We start from the raw sequence: 24,570 nt of genomic DNA, 5'->3' as shown, positions 1-24,570 counted from the left end.
AGGAGAATGGCGTGAACCTGGGAGGCGGAGCTTGCAGTGAGCCGAGATCCCACCACTGCACTCCAGCCTGGGCGACAGAGTGAGACTCCATCTCAAAAAAAATAAAAATAAAAAATAAATAAATAAATAGGTGCCTTAGGTTTACGTAGCAGTAAATATAGTTTGATGTTTTTAAAGAAGGCAGTTAAACATTAGAACTCTTGAATATTTGGATATACCTCCTCATTTAATAATAGAGATCCATCTTCATAATTTCATAATCACATCTTGATTTTTTTGACATTTTGCAATTTTCCTTGGAGTCTTTTAAAAATTTTATTAATCCACAGAAATTAGTAACTGATATTTACTTCAATGAAATTTATGTGACAATAAAATCAAATGCAGAGTTTATTTCCTATGTAGTGCCTCTGTATACTGTATATTATGTATAACATAAAGACTTGCATTGTGCAAGGATTAGTATGATTTGATATGTATTTTGATGTTACTACAAAATGCTCTGCCCAAGATAGAAGCAAAAAGATTTGTACTATTCAAGTATTATTGCTTCCATGCTGAGATTTTCTATTTCCAGTAACACCTGTACACCACCGCTACCTAGTTATGCTCTACATTTTATGCTTAATGTAGTAATCTAATTTCCCCTTATTTGCAGTTAGCAAGTCAAAGTAAAAAATATACATTGGAATGTTGCCATGACACTATTGCTATGGAGGCAAATTTAGTAACAGGTGAACTATCTTGGTTCCCATCAGACAAGGCTTGGTTCCTGAAGGATGGAAATGATCTTATTATATGGAGTTCTCTCCTGTAATACAGCCTTAAGGGTACACTCCTGGAACAGTGTAATAGGGAGACTCTAGAGCTGATAAAAAAGAAACAAAAATCCTTTGAACTAGCAGCTGGGAAGTTATATCAACGACTCTATAAAGTGTAACAAGAATTTAACGAACATTTAAGAAGCACTTCTGGATTATTATAAATAGGGTGAAAATTAAGAACATTTCTTAGGTTACAAGTGTATGTAATTAATGAATAGTTGTACAATACTTCATTTTATATTTTCAGCTATTGTAATATTTCTTTATCACTAGATCATATCAACGAAGTCAAATGTAATTGTAACTTTGTATAAATATGACTTAATATAAACTGCATGCAGGGTATTGGTATTGAAATCAGATTTAACAAGCTGCATATCTATGATTACAGCACTTCTCAGTAACTGTTCATTTTAAAGACTGTGCAGATGGACAAGAGTAATCTCTTAAACTCCTTATGAAATACTGTAATTTGGCTTGGTTCATTTGTGATTCAGAACTCCCAAATGGATCCCGATGAAAAATTAGAGATGTGTTCTTGTAGAAAAAAGTGAGTGTGTTAAGAAATCACAAAAATTACTCATAATATGCTAATATAATTCAAAAATTCTTCATTCCAATAATAATTTTCTTGGGAGTATATCCTCTAGGTATGGAAATGTGATCTGTGCATTCACTGATCCAATACATTTAGTTCCTACAATACTTGCAAAATATTTAAAGAGGTATTCAAATTAGTTTCTTACATAGGTGTCTTACACAGTGTCTCCTCACTGTGTATTTCATGGCCACGGTTAAGTCTATCCAAGCCTTTCTTGCTTGGCTTTCCTTGTCAGCGTTTGGCTTGTTTGCTACTTGTTTTATTGGCAATGGCTGGGTTTGTGTCAGCAGAGACTCTTAGAGTTCGTTATTCTGATGTAGCTCTTTTGCTGTAAATGTTTTTAAGTTAATATTTATTTTACTGTTAAGAAATTAAAAAAGGACTTGACTACTTTAAAAAAAAGTGGCCCTGCCCAATCACAGTCTTTACTTTTGTATGTCATACATCTCCCTTTTTTTTGAGGGGGGATTCTTAATCTTATACAGTTAAATGAAAAATTTTCAAGTTGGGTGAAATACTTTGGGTAGAAGCTTTTCTGTAAGAGTGGCAGTTCCTCATGGAAACTCCTTCAATATACATTGAATTAAATATCAGAAGGGATTTTTAAAGAACATTTTTCAAATTTATTTTGGGGTAAAAATTATAAAAATGTTGTGCCAAATTAGTAGTTGGTTCAAATAAAATGTTTTTGCAAGATTTACCCCAGCCAGTATTAACAACTGTAACAATTGAGACCAGGTGACAGAAAATTTCGTTTTAAGAAGGTGTTTATTGTCAGGAAAATTGTGAAGTTTCCTTTGTAATTACTCTATCTTTGTTATTTTGGCAGCCTGTAAAGTTTTATTGGCATTTACTGAAAGGTACTTTTTTTGGCCCTAGCCAGCTGGCTTTCTTTTTTTGGGCAAACTTTCCTAGCTCTGGTATTCAGAACATATTTTCAGCTTTGATTGTCTACCAATGGGGTTGTTTTGAACAAGGAGCCAAGTGACTAGTGATGTCTGAATTGATCTCAATCATGTCTTCAGTAGGGTGACATAAGAATGCTGCAGGTGTACTTCAACCGTTGAGGGTTGTTTCCTACTTATCCAGCATGTCATTTTGGTGCTAAAATAGTCAATTTAAGACCATTCAAACTACAGACCCTTTTTACATACAGACTGGAAGAAAAGTATGTGAAATGATGTATCAAAAGTGAGGATTCAATAACTCAAAAGAGAATAAAATTTTTCAAGCAATATAGGATCACCAAACTGAGATTGAAAGATCCTTTCCAGGAGCTAAATATTAAACAGGTAATGCACAAACATTTGACGAATGGAACAATAACAGTATTTCCCTAGATTCATGAGTGTGGTGTATAGATGTGGAGTTTTAGTTGTCTTGGTGTTGGCCTTCTCCACTTTGTAAGCCATGTACCATTGCTCTTACCTCTGGGCTTATTTGAAGAATTGTTTAGATCATGCCAATCCATATGAGGTGAATTCTAAATTTAGAATTATACTGCTCTGGTTCTGAAGACCACAGTAATAAATTCATTTAAGCAAGTATTTGCATCACTGATTACTTATTTTATTGCCTTTAAAATACTGCTGGAGAAAATGATTTTATTTTATTTCATGTTAATACATTTATTTGACTACTTGTTCTTAGTGAGTAATACTTACAAATCTTAGAAATGCCTTTTTAGTAATTATTATTTCAAAGCGATGACAGGCATATTAGTGTTTGGTAGCAATATTAATTTTGTATGTTACTATGGCGCATTGATAAAATAACTAATGTAAAATCTTAAGGTGGAGCTCCTGTGTTTGTGATTTAATAAAAAAGGAAAATTAAAGATCATATTTATCATTTACTTCTGAATAAGTTATCTTTAGATGCTACATCTTCATCCACTATTTTCTGCTGTTTATGATCAGCTTTCTTTTTTGTAGCACTGGACTTCAAGGAATATATTTACCACTTTGTTCTAAACTATTTGTTAGAGATCTATACAGATTGCCTACAGAGGGTAGCACTATGGAATTTGTTCTGGCATCCTGGTGGAGGTGTGGGGGATGCAGCGTAGAAGGAAGCCCACCTTTTTATTTATTTATTTTTTTTACATGTTCTTATGGGAAGAACCTGTCTTCATAGTCACTCAGTAGCCAGGACAAAGCACCTCTGGTGTCTGCACGTTCTGCAGGCCCACCTGCCGTAGCATTCCTCAGTACTTCATCCTGGCCTGAGAAACACCCGCAAGTGCTGGGATCTTCCAACCTCAACTCAGCTACGAATAACAACAAATACTTCCCAGTCTCTTCTAAATAAGTATTGTCCATTATTTGAAAAAACTTACAGCATTACTAGGCAGAGAAGAGATTTTTATTTTTGGAACTTTGCAGGGCTTAAAGAGTGTCCCTATTACAGCAAAGTGGGACAATTTCTGTAGAAGAGGTGTTTTCAATATTCATAAAGGTCATAATTAGGTAATTTATTAAGTATAGCAAATTTTGAGAGGTGTGGATTTGGATGGGTATCTTGATTCAGGCACTTCATTTCAATTTATTAGATCTGTTTCTCAAATAGCTGCAGCTTGTTCAGGTTTTATTCCTGCCAGTTGGATATGAAGTACTGTATGTTTGGGCTCCCTGTACAGAATTTGTTTCCAAAAAAATAGTGTCATGCTGCTTTCCATCTACTGGACCAGTAGGGGTAGGAAGATCTGATTTGAAGCCAATGCAAAATGCAAAACTGATTAGATTTGGATTGTTCATACATTAGGCCTTCCTTTCCCTGTTCTTATCCTTTTTCCAGATGGAAGAACCAGTTTCCTCCCAGGGCACTTTCTCCTGGCAATTAGACTGTGAAGATGAGGATCATTTAGTACCACTACTGCTGAAGTACCATTATATTAAGTTTTGGCTTTAAAATTTAGAGGAATGAATCAACATATTCTGCATTTGGTCTCTTTATTTTGCAATTGATGATGCTTGTGATGCTTTTAAAATTAGGAATCTAACTTTGTCTTTCAATTCTGCCTTTTCTTTATTAATATAGTAACATCTTACTTTCCCAAATTTCCTACTGAAAAGTGGGGGGTCCCTGTAGTCAAATTTTAAAGCATCAAGTATTTAAAAATGTTAACCGTATTGCATGTACCTCTTTCTAATGTGCATTATGTACCCTCCCTCCCTTCTTAAATATAGTACTTATACCCAATTTTGCTTTTTCGTGATGATTAAGGGTTGCCATTATGAACGTTGGTTGCCACCCTTTGCTAAAATGCAGCAAATGCCCTCAGTTATTATTGAAGCTTGTAGAGCTCTGTGCCCTTATTAGTAAATGGCTTTAGAATGTTATGCCCTTGGAATTCTTGTATCAGACCTTTGCCATTTTCCTCTTCTCTCTTACATCAGTAAATAAGCAGGCACTTACACACAGGCATTACATTTTAGAGCTACAAAAAAGATGACTTGGCCTAATGGCTTCAGTTTGCAGATTAGGAATAGAAGCCCAGGGAGGTTGCACAGTTAGTCCATGATTATGCAGCTAGCTGGGTAGGAACTGGGTAGAGATTACTCAACTCCTAATCCAATGTTCTTTCTACCAGGCCACACCTTTTGCTTTTTCCTTCTGTCAGGATACCTTGTCCTAATTGACTTTTTCCATGTTTATTTTTATTTATTTTTTTGCTCTTAGTGTGTAGTTGGCTGATAGAGAAATTGGAAACAAGATTAAATAGAAAAAGTAGTGAAGTAACATCTGATGGCTTGAAGCTCTGTTTCTACAAGTCAGTGTACATCCTTGAGTCTGTTTGTCTTCGGTATAAGGAGGTGGTTGGACTATTACTAGTAGTAACAAACATTTACTGAGTACTTGCCACATGTCAGGTACTATTAAGTTCTCATATGTGTTACCTCATTAAATTCTTACACAAATCCCATGAGGAAGTTCTGTGGGATTTTTGACATTACAATATTTGAAATTATAATGAATAACTTTGATATTACAATATTTGATATTACAAAAGGGGAAACTGAGTAACACAAAGGTTACCTAGCTCACCAGAAGTCCTTCAGTTAGTAAGTGGCAAAGCCAAGATTTAGTCTCCATGTTTGTAACCAGTCAGCTTTTATGTAGCTGGGTCATCTACATGTTCTCTTTTGGCTGTAACACTTGATGATTCCGGGTTTGAATAATAACACCAACAATTAACATCATTAAGGACTCAATATACACTTTATACGTAGTGGCTCCCTTAGTCCTATCAGAAACTCTGTGAGGCAGGTGCTGTTATTATCCCATTTTATAGATGAGAAAACCGAAGTACAGAGAGGTTAAGTGGATTGCCCAGTCTTACAGTTAATAAGTGGCAGTGGCAAGATTTGGAACTAGGCAGATTTAAGTGCCTGCTAGCTTTGCCACTATGTCTTATTGCTCGTGAGTAGGTACTTGAGTATTTAACTCATGAGTGTAACATAAGTTTTATAATATTTATTTTTGCTAATTAGAGATGATGTGTATGTGTGTGTGAGAGAGAGAGAGAACATGCACGTGCACATTTACTTGTAAACATGATTTCTTATCTATGTGTTAAATAGGGGGTAGGCAGGCTGATAAGTGAGTGAAGTGAACTTAGCCCAAGTGGTATGGGGAATGGAGTGGTGGGGACTGTGGGGACTGTGGCATATAGGAAAGCACAGGTCCTGGGCAAAGGGGCAGCTGAGAGTGGCTCAGCCAACTCCTGACCTGTTTTTCAAGCAGGATATTGGACCCAGTATTGCTTGATATTGTGTGTGTGTGTGTGTGTGTGTGTGTGTGTGTGTGTGTTCCTAGAGAAGCCAGCCAGCAGTTTGGATTTTTAAACCAGAAGATTTTGAAGCTGATTTTTAAATGACCACAGTTAATTGAAGTTATTTGCAACCACTCTGAAACAAAGAAATGTTGGCAACCTCTGATTTAGATCATCAGGGCTGCGGGAAAGTGACCTTCTGAAAGTGAGAGTTGGCCACATCTTGGTATCCCCACTACTTTTTGAAAAGATGAAAGATGGACCCCAATCTGGAATACTTACCCATTCTCTTCTATTAAGATGTTATGGTATTCTCCAATGTAGAGACAGTTGAATGTTTAAGTCTGCTTTTGAGAAACAGCTGCCTTATGAGGCTGCAGCATTCATCCGAAAGCCGCCACTCTGTCCTCAGCACTAGTTTCCAAGTCTGTAGACACCTGATCACTTCCGGGGCTTTTTCAAACTGTATCTCCTTCATTTAGGTACACCCTGGCAAGACTACTCAGGGATCCCTGCAAGAGAGTGTGAAGTTACTGTTACTGGTAGGAGTTTGGGATCTCTCTCTCTCTTTCATACACACACACACTCACACACACAAACACACTCACAAAAGTTTGATGCTCCCTTCTGTGAAATGAGTTCTGAGACTCAGCACTGATTTTTGAACTGCCCAGGAAGATCCTTGCACGTGCTAAGGATCTACTTCAGGAAGCAAGGTGGGGGCATATTGATGACTGCTTGCCTTCCCCCATAAAGGTAGCTCCACTCTTATCTGTTTTGCACACTGGGCTTCCAATTGTGATTTCTTTAGTACAAAGGTCTCTGAAGCTAAAACAAACACTGGCTCAATCCTGAAAACTTAATCATATCTAACGTCTGCTTCAATTTAAAAACCCTGATGTTCCTAAAAAGGGATGAGAGTTCACATCACTTTTCCCCTGTGCTGCCAAAATAACTTCCAGGGGCAAACTGGGTATCTGATCTCTGCAGACTGACAATACTCCTTTAAAACTTGGTGGCATTTTTTTTTAAATGGCTGCTCTCCTTAAAGAATATTATTTAAGAAAAAAATACATATCAACTTGCTGTGCTATGGTCTAAATTCCTCTCTCGGAAATATTATAGGTGAATGTATTTCCAGATGCTGCAAATAATGGAAAATCATGAAAACTCGAATCAGGGTCCCTGTCCTTAAATGTGTTTCAGTTTGCATTTTGATAGCAGTTTAGAAATGTTATCGCTTGTTTTGTCACAGACATAATTCACATCTTTCTTCAGGCACTGTAAACAAGAGAAATGGTTTAATGGCCCCATAAAGGCACTCTGCTGATGGCTGAGATTAGGCCCTTTAGTAATGGATATTGGTGTGTGTATGTGTGAGTGGTATATGTACACAGTGGGGGTGGGGAGGGCTTGGAAGAGGTAAATGTACTAGAAAGAATCTTTGAGAGCCTCAGATGCAGCTGAAAGTGCCTTCTGCTTCTGTGTGTCTTGGAAGATGGATTCACAAAGCATGTGACACCATTGTCTTTATTTATACTCAAGCCTTCCCCTTTGCTTCTAGAATTTAACTGAGCACTAATTGAGGTCATTGTGATCCATTTATTACCTGAAATTGAAGTGATATTAACTTAAAGTGAATGCTTTTCATCTACTGAGTGTATTCCTAACTACATATATTTGTATAAAACGCTGTGTGCATTTTTCATGCCATGCTTGTATCTGGTCTTAAATAATCTAATTTATGTATACCATTTACTTCCCCCCTCCCTTTTACAGAGATTTTTTTTTTTTTAAATCACTGCTATAGCCAAGTGAAAATTTTTTTTACAAGCACTTTAGTATCCACACTATGATTTGTTTTGACTTTTTCAGTTATATTTTTTAGACAGGTGCAAAAAATTCTCCATGTTATACATCATCACCCTGATCTAAGTAAATGCCTTGAAATTTCTCAAAGCACATAAATTTGTAGAGTTTTAGTCTCAATTTTGTGTCATTTTTTTAATCAGCTAGTTTGTGTATATTGCTGTAAAATTGGCTACACAAGTCTGCACATTTTTGGTTTTGAGAGTCAGAGTAAACCAAGAGTTAAGGGATGAAAATTAAGTGTCCTTTGTTGACTAGTTGAGCTGTCTCTGTCACTAGCAGGTGTCACTTTCCATCCAGCCACTTTGGTGTTTTCCTTCTCCTTTTTTTATTATAGATTATATTCTGAACAGGAATCAGCAAACTTTTCTCTGTAAAGAGTCAGATAGTAAATATTTCAGGCTTTGTGGGTCATATGGTTTCTGTTACAACTACTCCATTTGGCCATTGTAGCTCAAAGTAGCCCTAGACTAGACCGAAATGAACGGGTGGGAGAGTGTTCTACTAACGCTTCATTTACAAAAACAGGTGGAAGGCCAGATTTGGCCCATGGGCTGTAATTTGCCAACCTCTGTTCTAGAACAGCATACAGAAGACTATTCTAAAACATAATTTTTGAACAGACCAGAAAACACAACCTCAAAATAAAGAGACTGTCTTCAAGGCTCTTCCTCCAAAACTATAAATTTTATTTCTGTTTAGAGAAGAATTAAAAATGTGTTTCTCTTCCCAGGGTAATTGTTTGCTACTCACAGAAACTGATACCCTATTTCACTCTTATGACAAGAGTTGGGAGGAAAGCAGAGTGAAAGGTCAGAGCCAAGACAACTTATCACTGTATTTACTTTCGCTGTCCACATATAGAAGGAGACCTTTCCATCATTGTGACATTTTGGTTATCAGAGTATAGGGGAAGCTTCAAATGTTGAATAGCAACATTCTTCCTTCAGTGGAATATGAGTGGTGTGAATTTTTAAATGCCTTTGGTCACAGTAATAAATTGAAAGAAGGCAGATTGCCTAAAAGCAAACATGAATACTCTGAGAAGTGTTTTTATTTAGATACATGTGCCAAGAATATAGTACTAAGGTCATACATACAGATACATGTATCAGACACACGTGAATTAGTCAAACTTAAAGAATACTGCCTAATGTCTTTATTAGGGAATTGTTAAAACACCAAATAAAGCTCTAATTGGACTTCTATGAGCTCTTGATAATAAGGACTGTGTCTTACTATTTATCTTCATTCCATAGCTCCATACTCCTTCACCCTTTCAGGACCTGCCATAGTGTCTGGGGCATGGTAGATGAATTAACAAATGAATTAATGAATTAATTGCTGAAGAAATGAATGAATAAACATCTCGTATAATGTGATAGTGGTGCTCATGCATGAAGGAAATAATGAATGTGTGTGTATAAATCAATTTGAATTATATACTCAAGAGTTCAACAGTTACAATCTTAAGATTGAGCCCAGGGCTCTAATTCTTAATGTGTTATGATTTAGTGTTAGATCTTTAGTCAGACATGGTGCTTAACTTCTTTGTGCCTTTTTAAAAGATCTGTTAAATGGGAAGGATTATATATGTTCTTGTCTTAACTCATGAGAATCAAATAGAATATGGGACAATTCTTTGAAAATGGTTAAATATTATGTGTGTTTGAGTTATTTTATTTTTTTTGTATAGTTAGTGTTTTCTATTAGGATTCCAAACTCAACCAGAGTTTGTTCAGTCAACACTTAAACATATTATCTTTGTTAAATTTACAAGACATCATCATCTTCACTGTAAAAATATAAACAAAAACATACGTGACTCATAGATTTCATTGTTCATTCTCTGGATTTACATTAACCAGTCAGTTGTAACAAACATTATCTGTTTTCAATGTAAGGATACAAATAATGCCCCAATGTTATGATTGTTTGGGAAATTATTCTCCTATGAGCAAATTTTAAATTCATATTCTCAGCCAGGTGTGGTGGCTCACGCCTATAATCCCAGCACTTTGGGAGGCTGAGGCGGTCAGGAGTTTGAGACCAGCCTGGCCAACATGGTGAAACCCCGTCTCTACTAAAAATACAAAAAACTTAGCTGAGCATGGTGGCACACACCTGTAACCCAGCTACTTGGGAGGCTGAAGCAGGAGAATCGCTTGAACCCACGAGGCAGAGGTTGTGGTGAGCTGAGATCCTGCCATTGCACTCCAGCCTGGCGGACAGAGTGAGACTCTGTCTCAAAATAAATAAATGAATGAATAAATAAATAAAATAAGTAAATAAATAAATGCATATTATCCACTTATATTTCAAGTGTTCAAATGTGATTTTACACTATGTATCTACCCTCAGCCAAAGCTGTAGTTGTATACCAGCATTGTTGCTTTTAGACAGCTAAGGGCATTTCTATCCTCTGGTAGAATAATAATGACGAGATTGTGCCCTCTTTCTAAAATATAGGTAGAAAAAATGGAAAGCAATGATGTGTCATAGTTCATAGTTCTAAAGTGAAAACAGTTACTAGTTAAGCAAACACTTCATGAGGAATACCATAACCCCAAGTAAACTTCTGAATTAAGAAGTGGTTAAGTTTATTTTGGAAGTGCATTTTTTAAAGTCTTGGTATTTTGGAGCTCTTAAATTTAACCATTAGAAGAACTCAAGTGATCATTAGTCAGCCTTAAGATGTGGTTTTAAAGGTCAAGCTTCCATCAAAGAAAAAATGCACGAAACATCTCTTGAGTGTTCTTTCTGCCTTTCCTCCCAAAAATTTGATTGTCCGGAGGAGTTGTGGATCATAAAAGTTTCCATGGAAAATGTGTTTGAAGAATGCCAGAGGAAGACTGCAGATTTTCTAGATAAATTATCTGACCTGTCTGAAGTCAGGGATAAAAAATATAATATCATTTTGAACCACCGCTTTGCAAATGAAATGAAGGACTTAACTCACTTGATTTGGTACACTTGAAGAAGGAAAGATTCACTGTAATTAAAACTACAAACAATGCAGATGCCTGTAACTCTGTTCCAGACCCAGCAAGGACGGTACTGTAAGAGAAATGAAAAGTACCTAGCAGCCTCGGCAGCAGGCTGGAGCCGTGTTCAACGAAAGTAATTTAATTAGTGTTGATCATGACTCCAGATGATGGTGATTTGATAAGGAATAATTTAGTACTTAACAGCCTTTTACATGCACCAACTCCATGTGGGAAGGTAAAGCAAATTGCACAAAATGAATGTGCTGCTTTCGCTTGTGCCTGTGCCAATGAACTGGAAAACCGCCTGTTAGCAGACTCAGATTCTCAGCCCTGTGATGAAATACCCAACACGTTTTCAACTCAGCCCTCTCTGATGGGGGGGTCTCTACAGTACTCTTATTTAAGAATAAATAAGAGAAGTCATTTTTGTGACATAGAATCTCCAGGAAGCAGGAAAGTTAAAATGAGGAAAATAATGTAGCCTACGGCTTTTGTGCTATAAGTTGAAGATTTTTAGGTTGGCTTTCTCTTTTTTCCTCACATGCAGCAATTCAAAAAAAAAAGGTTTTTTTTGCCATCTCAGATTCATTGGATTACTTATTTGGCTTACGATTAGAAAAAAAAAATCAGTTTCAAGGGCCCATAGTGACCGAGGCCCACATAGTTGAACCTGTTATGGAGAGAGTTGGGGATCCCAAAACTGCTGGAGCGGAAGAACTTGTAAGAATCCTTGAGTGTTGGCATCTAAGGAAAAGGAAGATGTTGCTGGATTTTTTAAAAAAAAACTCTTTTCAACTACTGGACCTATTTGAATGCAGCATACATCAGATCACAGTGGATTCAAATTTGCCCAATTATGAGCATCACCTAAAAAGTTTTATAAGATTCAGAATCCTGATACAACCCAGCTCTAATGAATGGAATTTCTGGGAGTGGTGTATTAGTTTTCTTGAGCTGCTGTAACTAAGTATTACAAACTGGGTTGCTTTGTGAAATTTGTTGTTTCACAATTCTGGAGGCTGGAAATCCAAGATGAAGGATGTCAGCAGGGATCGGAGGGCTGTGAGAGAGAATCTATTCCCTGCCTCTTCCCTAGCTCTGGTAGTTTCTTGGGAACCTCTGGCATTCCTTGGCTGGTAGAGGCCTCACTCTTACCTATGCCCTCATTTTCACGTAGCAGTCTCCCTGTGTGCATGTTTCTTTATCCAGATTCCCCCTTTTATAAGGATACTAGTCATATTGGATTAGTGCTCACCTTAATGACCTTATGTTAATTTAATCTTCCAAATAAGAGATTCCGGTGTTGAAATTTCAACATGTAAATTTTGCGGGGACACAATCCAACCAATAACAAACGAGGTCTGAGAATCTGTGTTTCTCCAGCAGCTCCCTAGATAATTTGATGATGTGCCAGATTTGGGGATCCTGTGTTCAGGGATCAGCTTGCCTCTGATAACCTTTTGAGAATCCTTATGCCCTGCAGTAGACTGAATGTTTGTGTCTCCGTCCCACCACCCCCACCCCAGCAAATTCAGATTTTGAAACTTACTCCCCAATGTGATGGTATTTGGAGGTGAGGACTTTGGGAAGTGATTAGGTCATGAAGATGGAGCCAATGGGATTAGTGCCGCTATTCCCTTACTAAAGAGATCCCAGGGAGCTCACTTGTGATTTTTGCTATGTGAAGTTGCAACAAGAAGATGGCTATCTGTGAACCAGGAAGTGAGCTTTTACCAAACACTTAATCTGCTGGTGACTGGATGCTGGATTTCCCAGCTTCCAGAACTGTGAGCAATAAATACCTGTTGTTTATAAACCATACAGTCTATGGTATTTTTGTTACAGCAGCCTAAACAGACGAAGACATGCCCTTTCTTCTAAGGTCACTCCAGGAAACTCACTGGGCCAATCTGAAAGCAGTAGAGCACCAAATAGCATTTCCACTAGCATGGATCATGCCTTTTGCTTCTAGGTCCATGTTAATGGACATTTTGGTAGAAGGCTGTTGTTATGCTAGCAGCCATTCTTGATGGCGCCCCAAACATGCCATTTCTCTCCACCCTCCATTCCCTACCCATCTGGAATAATTTCTCCTGTGAAGTTGAAGCACATTTTCAGATGTCTCAACTGGGTCAGAAGGCCGGACATGTTCAAGTAACTTAATTAGTGTAGCTTTGATTAATGTCCCTCAGTTTTTTAAATTTTACATTGATATACATTCATTATAATGCAAAAATCTGAAGTGTATAGTTTGATGAATTTTACATGTGTATATATCCATATAACCACCACCCAGAGCAAGATATAAAATGTTTCCAGCAAGATGTATTTCCATAACTTTTTACCTGTGAGATTATCTGTGTTTTTGCATGTAATTTGTCCCTTTTTATTCCTGTATAGTATTCATTCCATTGTATGCATATGCCATGATTTATTTATCCATTTGCCCATTGATGAATATTTGAGTTTTTCCAGTTTTTGCTATCATGAATAAAGCTTCTTTGAACATTCTCACACATGTCTTTTGGTGAACATATGCACTCGTTTTTCTTGGATATATCCTAAGGGTGTCTTAATGGATCATAGAGTAGATTTCTGTTGCCCTCTACTGCCAGAAAGTTTTCCAAAGTGCTTATTATACTAATCCATACTCTCAGCAGCTTATTGCTTCATGTCTTCACCAAAAGTTCGTAATGTCTATCTTTTGCAGGTTAGTCATTCTAGTGATATCTATATCTATCTGATACAGCTATACGGTGATAATCTCATGTGGATTATTTTGCAGTTTGCTGAAGAATAAAGATTTTAAATACCTTTGCATATATTTTGTTGTCGTTCCGATTTGTTTTGCCATCTGGATATCCTCTTTTGTGAACTACCTGCCTGTTTCAAGACTTTTTGCCCATTTTTTAAATGGGGAATTTGTCTTGTCTTACTGATATGCTGCAATTCCTATTTTGTTAAATATGAGTTCTTTGTCAGATCTTTCTACTTAAAACATCTTATAGCTTGTGACTTACTTTCCTTTTTTTAATAGTGTCTTTTGAAAAGGTGTTCTTAATTTCATTGAAGCTTAATTTGCTGATATTTTGTCTTTTATGGTTAGTACTTTTTGTGTCCTGTTTATAAATATTTTCCTACTTCATAGTACTCAAGACTTAAAATATAGTAATATTAAACATTATAGTCTCCAGTATGGCTGACATTTTGATAAATATGATAAACTTTATATCATACTGCATGCATATTTATTAGCTATAGAGGTCATCAATTGTTAGTCATGTAAACCTGATCTAATCTCTCAGGTATAATATGATTTGTTACTTGAATTCCTTATATGTTGCTACTACTTTTTCTTATGAAAATGTACAACCCAATACTGAATCTGAAGTGCTAAAACTTGGATATATGCATGTTCTCACTTATAAGTAGGAGCTAGATGATGAGAACACATGGACACAAAGGGGAAGAACAGACACTGGGGGCTACTTGAGGATGGAGGGTGGAAAGACGAAGAGGACCAGAAAAAATAACTACTGGGTACTAGGCTTAGTATCTGGGTGATGAAATAATCTGTACAACAAACCCCCATGACACGAGTTTACCTATCTGCACATGTACCCCTGAACCTAAAATGAAAGTTAAAAAACAAAACAAAACTTGGAAATACACATTTTGCTAAATATGTTCAAAGATGTAATAAATAATTGAAAACCACTTGTTTAAAAAAAAAAAAAGAGGCCAGGCACGGTGGCTCACGCCTGTAATCCCAGCGTTTTAGGAGGCCGAGGCAGGCGGATCATGAGGTCAGGAAATCGAGACCATCCTGACTAACACAGTGAAACCCCGTCTCTACTAAAAATACAAAAATTAGCTGGGTGTGGTGGTGGGCGCCTGTAGTCCCAGCTACTCGGGAGGCTGAGGCAGGAGAATGGCATGAACCTGGGAGGCGGAGCTTGCAGTGAGCCAAGATCACGCCACTGAACTCCAGCCTGGGCGACAGAGCGAGACTCCGTCTCAAAAAAAAAAAAAAAAAAAGAAAAAAGAAATGCATGGTTAATGTATTACAAAGCTGTGTCATTTAGTATTTGTTATTCTAAGATCTCACGTACACACACACAACACGCAGATATACACTGGGAGACAATTTTCTTACTTTATTTATTTATTTATTCGAGGCAGAATCTCACTCTGTCACCTAGGCTGGAGTGCACTGGCGCGATCTCAGCAAACTCTGCCTTGCGGGTTCAAGTGATTCTCGTGCCCCAGCCTCCCGAGTAGCTGGAATTATAGGTGAACATCACCATATCTGGCTAATTTTTGTATTTTTAGTGGAGATGGGGTTTGACCAGACTGGTCTCCAACTCTTGGACTCAAGTGATCTCCCCACATTGACCTCCCAAAGAGCTGGGATTACAGGTGTGAGCCACCGTACTGGGCCTAGGGCACTACTTTAAATTCTTCGTGGGTTTGCTTTTCACATTTAAAAAATGTTTACCCAGGAAATTTAGGACACATAGACAAATGTTAAGAGAATAATGTTAACTCCCTCCTGCCCTTCAATTGGCTTTTACCATTTACCAACATTTTTCTAGTCTTATTCATCACTTTCCTCATACACAATTATTTTTTCTGGAGTATTTTAAAGGAAATTCTGGATATTTATCTGTAAATATTTTATGAGCCTCTAACATTAAAACTTTTAAAATACAACTATTGTTACATCCAACAAAATTAACAATGATTTATTAAATTATCTAATAACTAGTCTATACTAAAATGTCTTATTTATTGCAGAGTTGTCTTTTTATAGTTGGTTTGTTCAAATCAGAATTCAAATCCTCATAATTGATTCTTGAGGCTCTTAGGCCTTTTCTATTGGAAGAATTAGAGCTTTCTGACTTGGTAAAGTTAATGCACATGAGTATTCTTGATATATGGAGATAGACAAAATTTCTCTTTTTCTTTTCTCTTTACTTTGAATAGGCATACGAAACATGTATGTACACACACACTACATTAAAAAATGCTTTGAAATAGTATACCCAGGGTAATTATTTTATTATTATGTGTTAAGTTTCTCTTAGATCACTTAAGTAAAATGTGCCTATTTGGCAAATTTGTTTTCTAGAATATTTCAGATGACTCTTGATTGCCATTGAACACTTGTAGCAAAATTATATGCATATAAAACAAATAGTATTTGTTTTCTTGAAGCTTGGTAGTTTGTGATACCAAATTTTTATATTAAAAATTATATATAACATTCAAGCTAATGCAAGTTTATAATTCTATAATGGCATAATTAAGATTGAATGACAAATGACATCAAAAACCACAAAATTCCTCTTGTCATATCTTCCCTTATGGAAAGCGGACTTAACATACTGTGTTTTAATTTTAGTTTGTGTAAGAGTTAGAATAAATCTCCAGAACGTGTGTCTCTGTTATGTGTTTATCCCTTGACTATTCATACCTGTGGATATTATATGTAAATTACAAAATCTATTCTTATGACTATTTTTTCCTTTTTTAAACCAATTTCCCATTTATACCAAAAATTTAATTATTCTAATATGATTTCTAATAGGCATTTCTTCAGTTTCATATCGAAGAATAAAAAATATATAGCTTTTTTTTTTCTTTTTTTTTTTTTTTGAGGTGGAGTCTCGCTCTGTTGCCCAGGCTGGAGTGCAATGGCATGATCTCGGCTCACTGCAACCTCCACCTTCTCGGTTCAAGCAATTCTCCTGTCTCAGCCTCCCAAGTAGCTGGGATTACAAGCACCTGCAATCATACCCGGCTAATTTTTGTATTTTTGTAGAGACAGGCTTTCACCATGTTGCTCAGGCTGGTCTTAAACTCCTGACCTCAGGTGATCCACTTGCCTTGGCCTCCCAAAGTGTTGGGATTACCGGCGTGAGCCACAGCACCCGGCCTATAGCATGTTTTTTTAATTATTGAATTTACAGCTGTGATTCCCTCCCCATATACATATTTTTCTAGTTTTCATATTTTGTGATGTAGCTTTGTACGTTATTGAACATAAATACATGTAAGCGTTACTATGCATTAAGTCACAGTAAAAAGGTGAAAACATCATTTCATATCAAATAATTGTTTCATGGTAGATTACATGTGACAAACAACATTTACATATTTCTCAGATTTCATCTTCACAGTTCTGGTAATTAGATAGGCAGATACTTAATCTCTATTTTATAGATGAGAACTGGCCTCAAAGATGTTGAGTTTTTGCCCAAAGTAATATCAGTCACTTCTGGACCTGCACCTGGATTTTCTTTGTCCCAGTCTAGTTGTCATTTCATTAAACTATTATTATTGATGCAGTTGATATATTTTCCTTTCAATAATGCTTAAAATTATATTTTGGTCTTTAGTTGATTCTTGGCTAATCAGTTGTAATTTTTCTGCTTTAGTCATTGGAAACCTTTCTGATATGTTTTCAAAATGTACTTTCTTGAAATTGAGCTTCTAGCATTGTTAATATTAGTTAAGCAAATTACAAGTGATTCACTTAAGTAATGAGAGAAAATTCAAGCATGCATTTTGTTACACAATAAAGGCAGAAAAGGAGTATATGAAGATTCTCTGAAATCTTCTGCTACTGAAATTCATCAAACATGATTTTTCTTACATATATAAGTTAATATGAAATGTGAATGACATTTTTAACAAGAGAAGTAGAACACATTAATCTCCATAATTCCTAACAGCATTTAATTTTTGTGGATATGTTTGTTCTTTTTTCTAGTGGCTTTTCATGGCCTACCACTGAAAATCAAGAAAGAACCCCACAGTCCATGTTCAGAAATCGGCTCTGCCTGCAGTCAAGAACAGCCCTTTAAATTCAGCTATGGAGAAAAGTGCCTGTACAATGTCAGGTAAAGCCACCAGGTGTATGTATGTAGGATAGTGGTTCTTACTGAATCAAAAAGTCCAGAATAATATGAAATCTCAAGTCATATTTTATGAGTTACATCTTTAATATGTAACAAGCTAATTAGGTAATGCATTTAGCAGAACTCTAAAGAACTATTTACCATCCAATCACACACTTTGGATTCATTTTAAAGCAATAATTTTTATCCAGATCATTAGTTGCTTTTCTACTGTAGTGATGCATCTTGGGTTGGAAAAAGGGGTTTTACTTGGCACAAGCAGCTTTTGAAAGTTCCCATTAGAATGAATGCATTATACACTTTAGATAGAGAGTTTGTAGAAAAAAATGAAACATTTGGCAGGTCTAAGCAGTACATTAGTTATCTGTCAGGCTTTGCAGATGATCTATAAGATGAGTTCATGGACAATGGCAATAAAAAGGGAATTTCATAAGGCTTAGCAGAGGCTATTATCTATTAAAAAGCTGGTTGTTCTTCTTATGATAATAAAGGGTGGTGCAGTAAAAGTACAGTGTTCATTTATTAGAAAATTTGATCACATATGTGTTCATTAAAAACCCTTCAAAGTAAATTGCATGATGCTACTTTTCATATTGGCCTTTAATTGCATAAAGAAAAAGTTGGCTGCCTCTACTGAGTATTATCACTCTCAATCACAGTAGAAACTTAGTTCTTAAAAGAAGTTTGGAAACTTACACAAATTATTCCAAATATTCGTACTGTTTTATAAGTTATATCAATTCAGATTCATTGTACATTATGACCCAAAGGGGTCTTCCTTAGATATTTATTGCATACACTCTTTATGTCCAAGACATGTAAGATTCTAGAAACATAGGCCAGATGTGGTGGCTCATGCCTGTAATCCCAACACTTTGGGAGGCAGAGCTGGTCGGATCACCTGAGGTCGGGAGTTCAGGACCAGCCTGACCAACATGGAGAAACCTCGTCTCTACTAAAAATACAAAATTAGCCGGGCATAGTGGCGCATGCCTGTAATCCCAGCTACTCCGGAGGCTGAGGCAGGAGAATCGCTTGAACCTGGGAGGTGGAGGTTGCTGTGAGCCGAGATCACGCCATTGCACTCCAGCCTGGGCAACAAGAGCGAGACTCCATCTCAAAAATAAAAAAGAAACATAGACTTGTGCCATTATGGCAGCTGACCAATGCTCAGATATTTTATTACCATTTGTTCTTGCAAACTTGTCTTTTATATTTGCTTTTCTAAGAGGTTCACCAGAGCCTGAAATTATGAGCTAGCTCAGTTGAAACTGCAAAGTTTTATAAAAAAAGGTCTCTTGTAGAAGCTAACTATTAAAGCATACTGAGTTCAGATAAGACAGTATTGATCGATCGGAGTTTTATTTTATAGTTTAGTTTTGTTTTTGCATTTTCTCCTTACAAGTACTGTGTATCCACAGCATAATTATTTAACATATTGAGGAATTTCTAGTCAATGCCAGTTAGATATAGAATTGTCATTGCCTTTCAGCATTAATCAGAATTGTGACTGTGAAATCATCACTGTTTTATATGCCATATCTGACATCCACAAATCAATAATAAAGGAATTACCTGAATATTTTGTGTTTCTTTTGGGGGATGAATAATCCCCACAGTGATATATGGTATATGCAATAAATTCTGGTACTTCCATCTCTACACAGAAAATATTATTGAGTACAGCATTTCATGGGGGAATAGTATCATTTTTTTCTTCATTCATGAGAATGAGTTAGGTGAACCATTTCACAAAAGAAGTGGGTTTTTCTTCAGAAATACTGGTAAAGAACACAGGTGGAACCAAACATGGAATTCATTATATGAACACTGTTGACTTTGCTTTAAAGCAAGAGCAGCCTTGTGCAGCATATATTCCTTTACTCCTTGTAAAAGATTTTTGCAGCTGGATATGATTCCGTTGCATTGATGGAGCAACAGAATAAATTATTACATAATTTAATTCAAAAAGAAATATTTCTTTCTAAAGAAAAAAGTGTACTGATGATTGCTTTTTATTTTATTTTACTTATTTTTTTGGAGACAGGGTCTCACTCTGTCAGCCAGGCTGGAGTGCAGTGGCGCAATCTGGGCTCACTGCAACCTCTGCCTCCCGAGTTTAAGCGATCCTCTCACCTCAGTCTCGGGAGTATCTGAGCCTACAGACATGCATCACCACGCCCAGCTAATTTTTTGTATTTTTAGTAGAGACGGGGTTTCACCATGTTGCTCAGGCTGATCTTAAACTCCTGTGCTTAAGCGATCCTCCCACCTCAGTCTCCCAAAGTGCTAGGATCACGGGCAAGAGCCACTGCGCCCAGCAAAATGAAATACAGCATTCTAACTTAGAAATGTCCTGTTGTTAAAAAATTTTAAGAAAATTTAGTTTTAGTAAAATATTTTATAGATGACAAAAATTAGTTAAATCACATTCCTGAAAGTTACACGTAGGAAAGCAGTTTAAAATCATAATATAAAATCAAGCTTACTCGTTTTATTCTTTTGTAACTGTGAGTGTTTAGAAGTTAGACTATAATAGGATTTTATTCCTAATAACATTATTTTGTACTTATTCTCTAAGAAAGTTTAAATATATCAGACATTTTAATTTACCTCATTAATCTTCATTATCCCATGTGAGGAAGTTAATGCCAAGCATCATTTATTTAATATAATAAAATGAAAATAAAGTAAAAGCATCTTAAAATCCCACCACAAATAAAAGCAAGCCAGGTGTAGTCTCTACCTTATTAAGCTGATGTTCTTGTTTTAAAATCTTACATAATATAAAAGAAGAATATAATATCAGAAGTATTTAATAATTTAGGAAAGATCTATCAAACTTTGTTAAATAGATATATCAAGAATAGATGGGAAAAATACCACTGCTTTTTTGGACGTAATTTTCCCTATACTAAGTTGTTTGTATATGCATTAAAAATACACATTTAATATTTGTTGTGTTACAAGGTTTTGCATTAATTATCCTATTTTCTGTTTAAGGGTGTTGTGATTTTGAAGTTTATCTGTTCTGGATTTAAACAACAACAGCAACAACAAAGTTTTCATTTCCATTTGACTTCAGTCTAAAATATCTTTTCTTCCTTTGGATTAGAAACTTCTTAAAAAAATTGCTCCAAAGAAAGAAATGTTCTCTTTTCTTTTGTCCCCTGGGTAGTGCCTATGATCAGAAGCCACAAGTGGGAATGAGGCCCTCCAACCCCCCCACACCATCCAGCACGCCAGTGTCCCCACTGCATCATGCATCTCCAAACTCAACTCATACACCGAAACCTGACCGGGCCTTCCCAGCTCACCTCCCTCCATCGCAGTCCATACCAGATAGCAGCTACCCCATGGACCACAGGTAACCTGCAGATACCAGTTTTCTAGAAACTGTTTTTTGCATTCTTGGAAAAAATTTGTATTAACAATTCTGAAGGCCTGGAGTAGATCTAAGGTGAGCCTATTAATTTTGCACATCTGTGCAAAATATTTTTAGAAAGAGCTCACTCTATCTATACTTATAATTTGTGGAGAAAGTCATTTATAAACATTCCTTTTATAAACATTTAAATTGGTTGCTAAAATGGAAAATTAATCTATCTACTGACATTTGAGCATTTCCCTTTCGCTTTGCTTGAATTAAATTGCTTCACTTAAACTTTAAATCAGATCATCCCATTTTTATGAGCATATGTGTGTACTTGTTCTGTAAAGTTAGGAGACTAATTTTAGTAGGTAGCTTATGGAATTAGGTTTTTTACCTTATATTGAATGGTTCAGCTGTACATAGTTTTGCAGAATATAATTTATTTGATTAAAACTGTTGACCATCTTTTCCAGGTGATGAATATTTAATATCAGTAGACACATGACTCTGGACACTGAGAATATACAATTAAAGAGATAGAGACTCAATTAGTATTACTTAGAAAGGAGCAAGGCAAGAAACATAGCGAAGATCTAAGGAGAATACTGTGTTAGGTAATTCTTGACTCCTTGAGATTAAGAAATTCATATTTAAATAAAATATTAAATAAAACCTGTAGAGGTTCTGAGATGTACTACCTTAATATACAGCTTAAAATCCAGGTTGCTTATATACAGCATCTCCTTTATCTCTTCTGCCTTGTGCTTCTATATGCAGTGGTGTGCTGGTAAATGTTTGCAACAGCCTGCATGAGAGAAAAACAAAACGCCCTCATCAGTAGCTTTTGCTGGGTCTGTGATGTACATATTGCTTTCATGGCCCACTATGAGCCATCACTGTGACAACCCTGAATGCCGAGTTGCAAAGATGCAATAGCACAGCGTAATGTAGTATTTCTAGCATACGGATACAGGAGACATAAGTAACCTCAGGTGTATAATTGGTAATGAAATGTAGTAAGATCATTAGAAAGTGATGAGTTTTGCATTTTTATCTTTTGTTTTTAACATATTTTTTGATTGTGAAGTTATATAATTTAACTCTTAATAGTGGCTGTGTTTAAGAACTGGCTCAAAAAATTCCTGCAAGTTTGACAATAAGTCAGTGCAAACTGGCTCTGAGACACCATTGTAAAAATAACTCAGCCAAAGGAATCTTCTAGATCAGCAGAGGAAAGCAGAAGATGTGCCACTGGCAACTTTCTGAAAATAAGGGAGCACTCAAATCTACTTTTTATAGGTTTTTTCATGGGACTCAATCTCAAATTCAGAAACTCATTTTGCTATAAAGGGCATAAGATGAAAGCGTTCTTTACAATGTGATACAAAGCCTTGTCTTTTCCACCCTTGTTTCCATCACTAAGTCCTCTTGTGGGGTAGTTATTAAATGCTTCCTATTATCTTTTTCTTCTCACCCCGTAGCCTTGAGACTTTGTCAGAGTGCAATGGTATGTGCATCTGTGTAAACAGTTTTGTAAATACAGATGAAAGAATTCTTATTGCAGGGTGGGCCATTAAACAGATGCACATTGTGCAGAGCTAAAAGGGAACAAAAAAGTATGAACAAACAAAGTTTTATTTTCTCCACTACTGGTGACTTCTCGGAGCTCTTGATAACTGAATCTCACTCTTCTGATCAGCGCCAGAATTACAGATTGTATAATTCGCTTTTTGTGCAAACTGGTTATTTCTTAGGGAAGGTGACTGCTGAATAAGCAGTGTGCCTGGTTTTAGGTGACCTAACTTGAAATGCTTTAGCCAAATCCATTTTAGTTTCTCTACTTGAAGTCAAATATTTGAGACTGCGAACAGCCGGCCCGGAACTCCAAGAGGGAAGCTCGGGGTCTTTTCCCACTGACCCCTGACTGAGTTTTGAGGACAGTACCAGCTGGCCAGTCCCAGGAAAATCTCTGAAGCCGTATGTTTCTGAGGAGGATTTCTTAGAGGGCTCTGGCCAACAAATGACAGTCCCTCAGTTATAAATGGCAAATTTGCTCTGGGAACAGATCCTTTCCCCAAAACACCCCCTCCAGCCAGGCACCCCACTTCACTCTGGGAACGCTTTACGGCCAACTGGCCTGCACCCTGCTTCCTTTCCTCAGCCTCACTCTGCTCCTTGGGCCAGCCCTTTGGCACTTTTTCCTGAACCCACTGTGCAGGAGCCCTGTCTCTCTTTCTCAGTGTTTCCACCACTTACACCCTGTTTTTCTTGATCTGGGAGTTCATCAGTATGTCTCCTTATCTGTTAACTCCTTTCCAGAAGCTTCTTGAATCACTTTCTCTTTACCATTGGTCAGTGGCTCCTAAGAATTGCACCAAAACCTTGCAACTTCCTGAGAAGCATGCGTGTTTGATATATACATGTTCCCCAGCAACTTCCAACTGGAATCAGGTCGACTCGTAAAAACAAATGGCTTGATTCCTTACAAAGCTTTCAGTTACAAGTATTATTAACTTCCTTTTAAGGCTTCACAAGTGAGCCAGTTTCTTATTTTAACTTCAAGTTACAATTTTCTGATTCACTCCTTGACAGTTCTTAATGATAATTTCTGTTTCTTTTTTTGGCTAATGAAATAAGCAAGAGAAGGGAAATGAATGCAGTGCCAGTCAGCCTAACTGCTCTGCAATATCCGAGTTTCTAAGTTTATTTTCTGCAGGTGTAGGTGGAATTTCAGTGCTTTCCATGACCACCAGTGAGCCTAGAGTTAAATCACAGGATGGAGTGTTCTTAGAAATGCTAAAGCAATCGCTTTGCCATTCTTTAGCTTTTACCTTATTTTCATTTAACATTACCGAAATTAAATGCTAACTTTCCAAATTAAAGTCTCAGGAATGCTTTTAGTGGGGGGGTTAATAGGCTTATATTTGCTCATAGAAGTGTTTTATAGGTTATTTTTAAGCACTCCTGGGGCATTTTTAGAGCACTTTTAAATCTTTAATTAATCCACATCTTTGTGGTGGGTCAATGATATTATGGATGAGAAACACAGAACAGAAGGATTATGTGATTAGCCAATCGTTATGAAGTATAACCAAGAAGGAAGAGGCATAGGACTCATTTCTAGCCTTCTGCTGAGGCCTCAGAACTTCCTCATGTCCTAACAGCGGGACTTGCCCCAAACCTATACCAACACTATATGTTATTTTCACCTTTGGAGAT

At 36.6% G+C, this 24,570-nt stretch overlaps 1 protein-coding gene across 10 annotated transcripts in view; it reads left to right on the top strand.

Annotated features, from left to right (window-relative positions):
• ETV1 (ETS variant transcription factor 1) overlaps positions 1–24,570 on the top strand; it is a 98,357-nt gene that overhangs the window by 32,904 nt on the left and 40,883 nt on the right. For 8 of the 10 annotated variants that reach the window (XM_003252579.3, XM_030822157.1, XM_030822164.1 and 5 more), the window contains 2 exons: positions 17,831–17,960; positions 21,157–21,345. In XM_003252579.3, coding sequence (XP_003252627.1) covers positions 17,831–17,960; positions 21,157–21,345 — 319 coding nt within the window. The remainder of the gene's footprint in view (positions 1–17,830; positions 17,961–21,156; positions 21,346–24,570) is intronic. The other 2 variants (XM_030822162.1, XM_030822163.1) reach the window with 1 other exon arrangement.

The sequence above is a fragment of the Nomascus leucogenys genome, chromosome 11 (assembly GCF_006542625.1).
Source record: "Nomascus leucogenys isolate Asia chromosome 11, Asia_NLE_v1, whole genome shotgun sequence".
In the NCBI taxonomy this organism is placed as follows: Eukaryota; Metazoa; Chordata; class Mammalia; order Primates; family Hylobatidae; genus Nomascus; species Nomascus leucogenys.
Note: the sequence above shows the minus strand (reverse complement) of the source record. Positions and strands in the feature narration are given on the sequence as shown.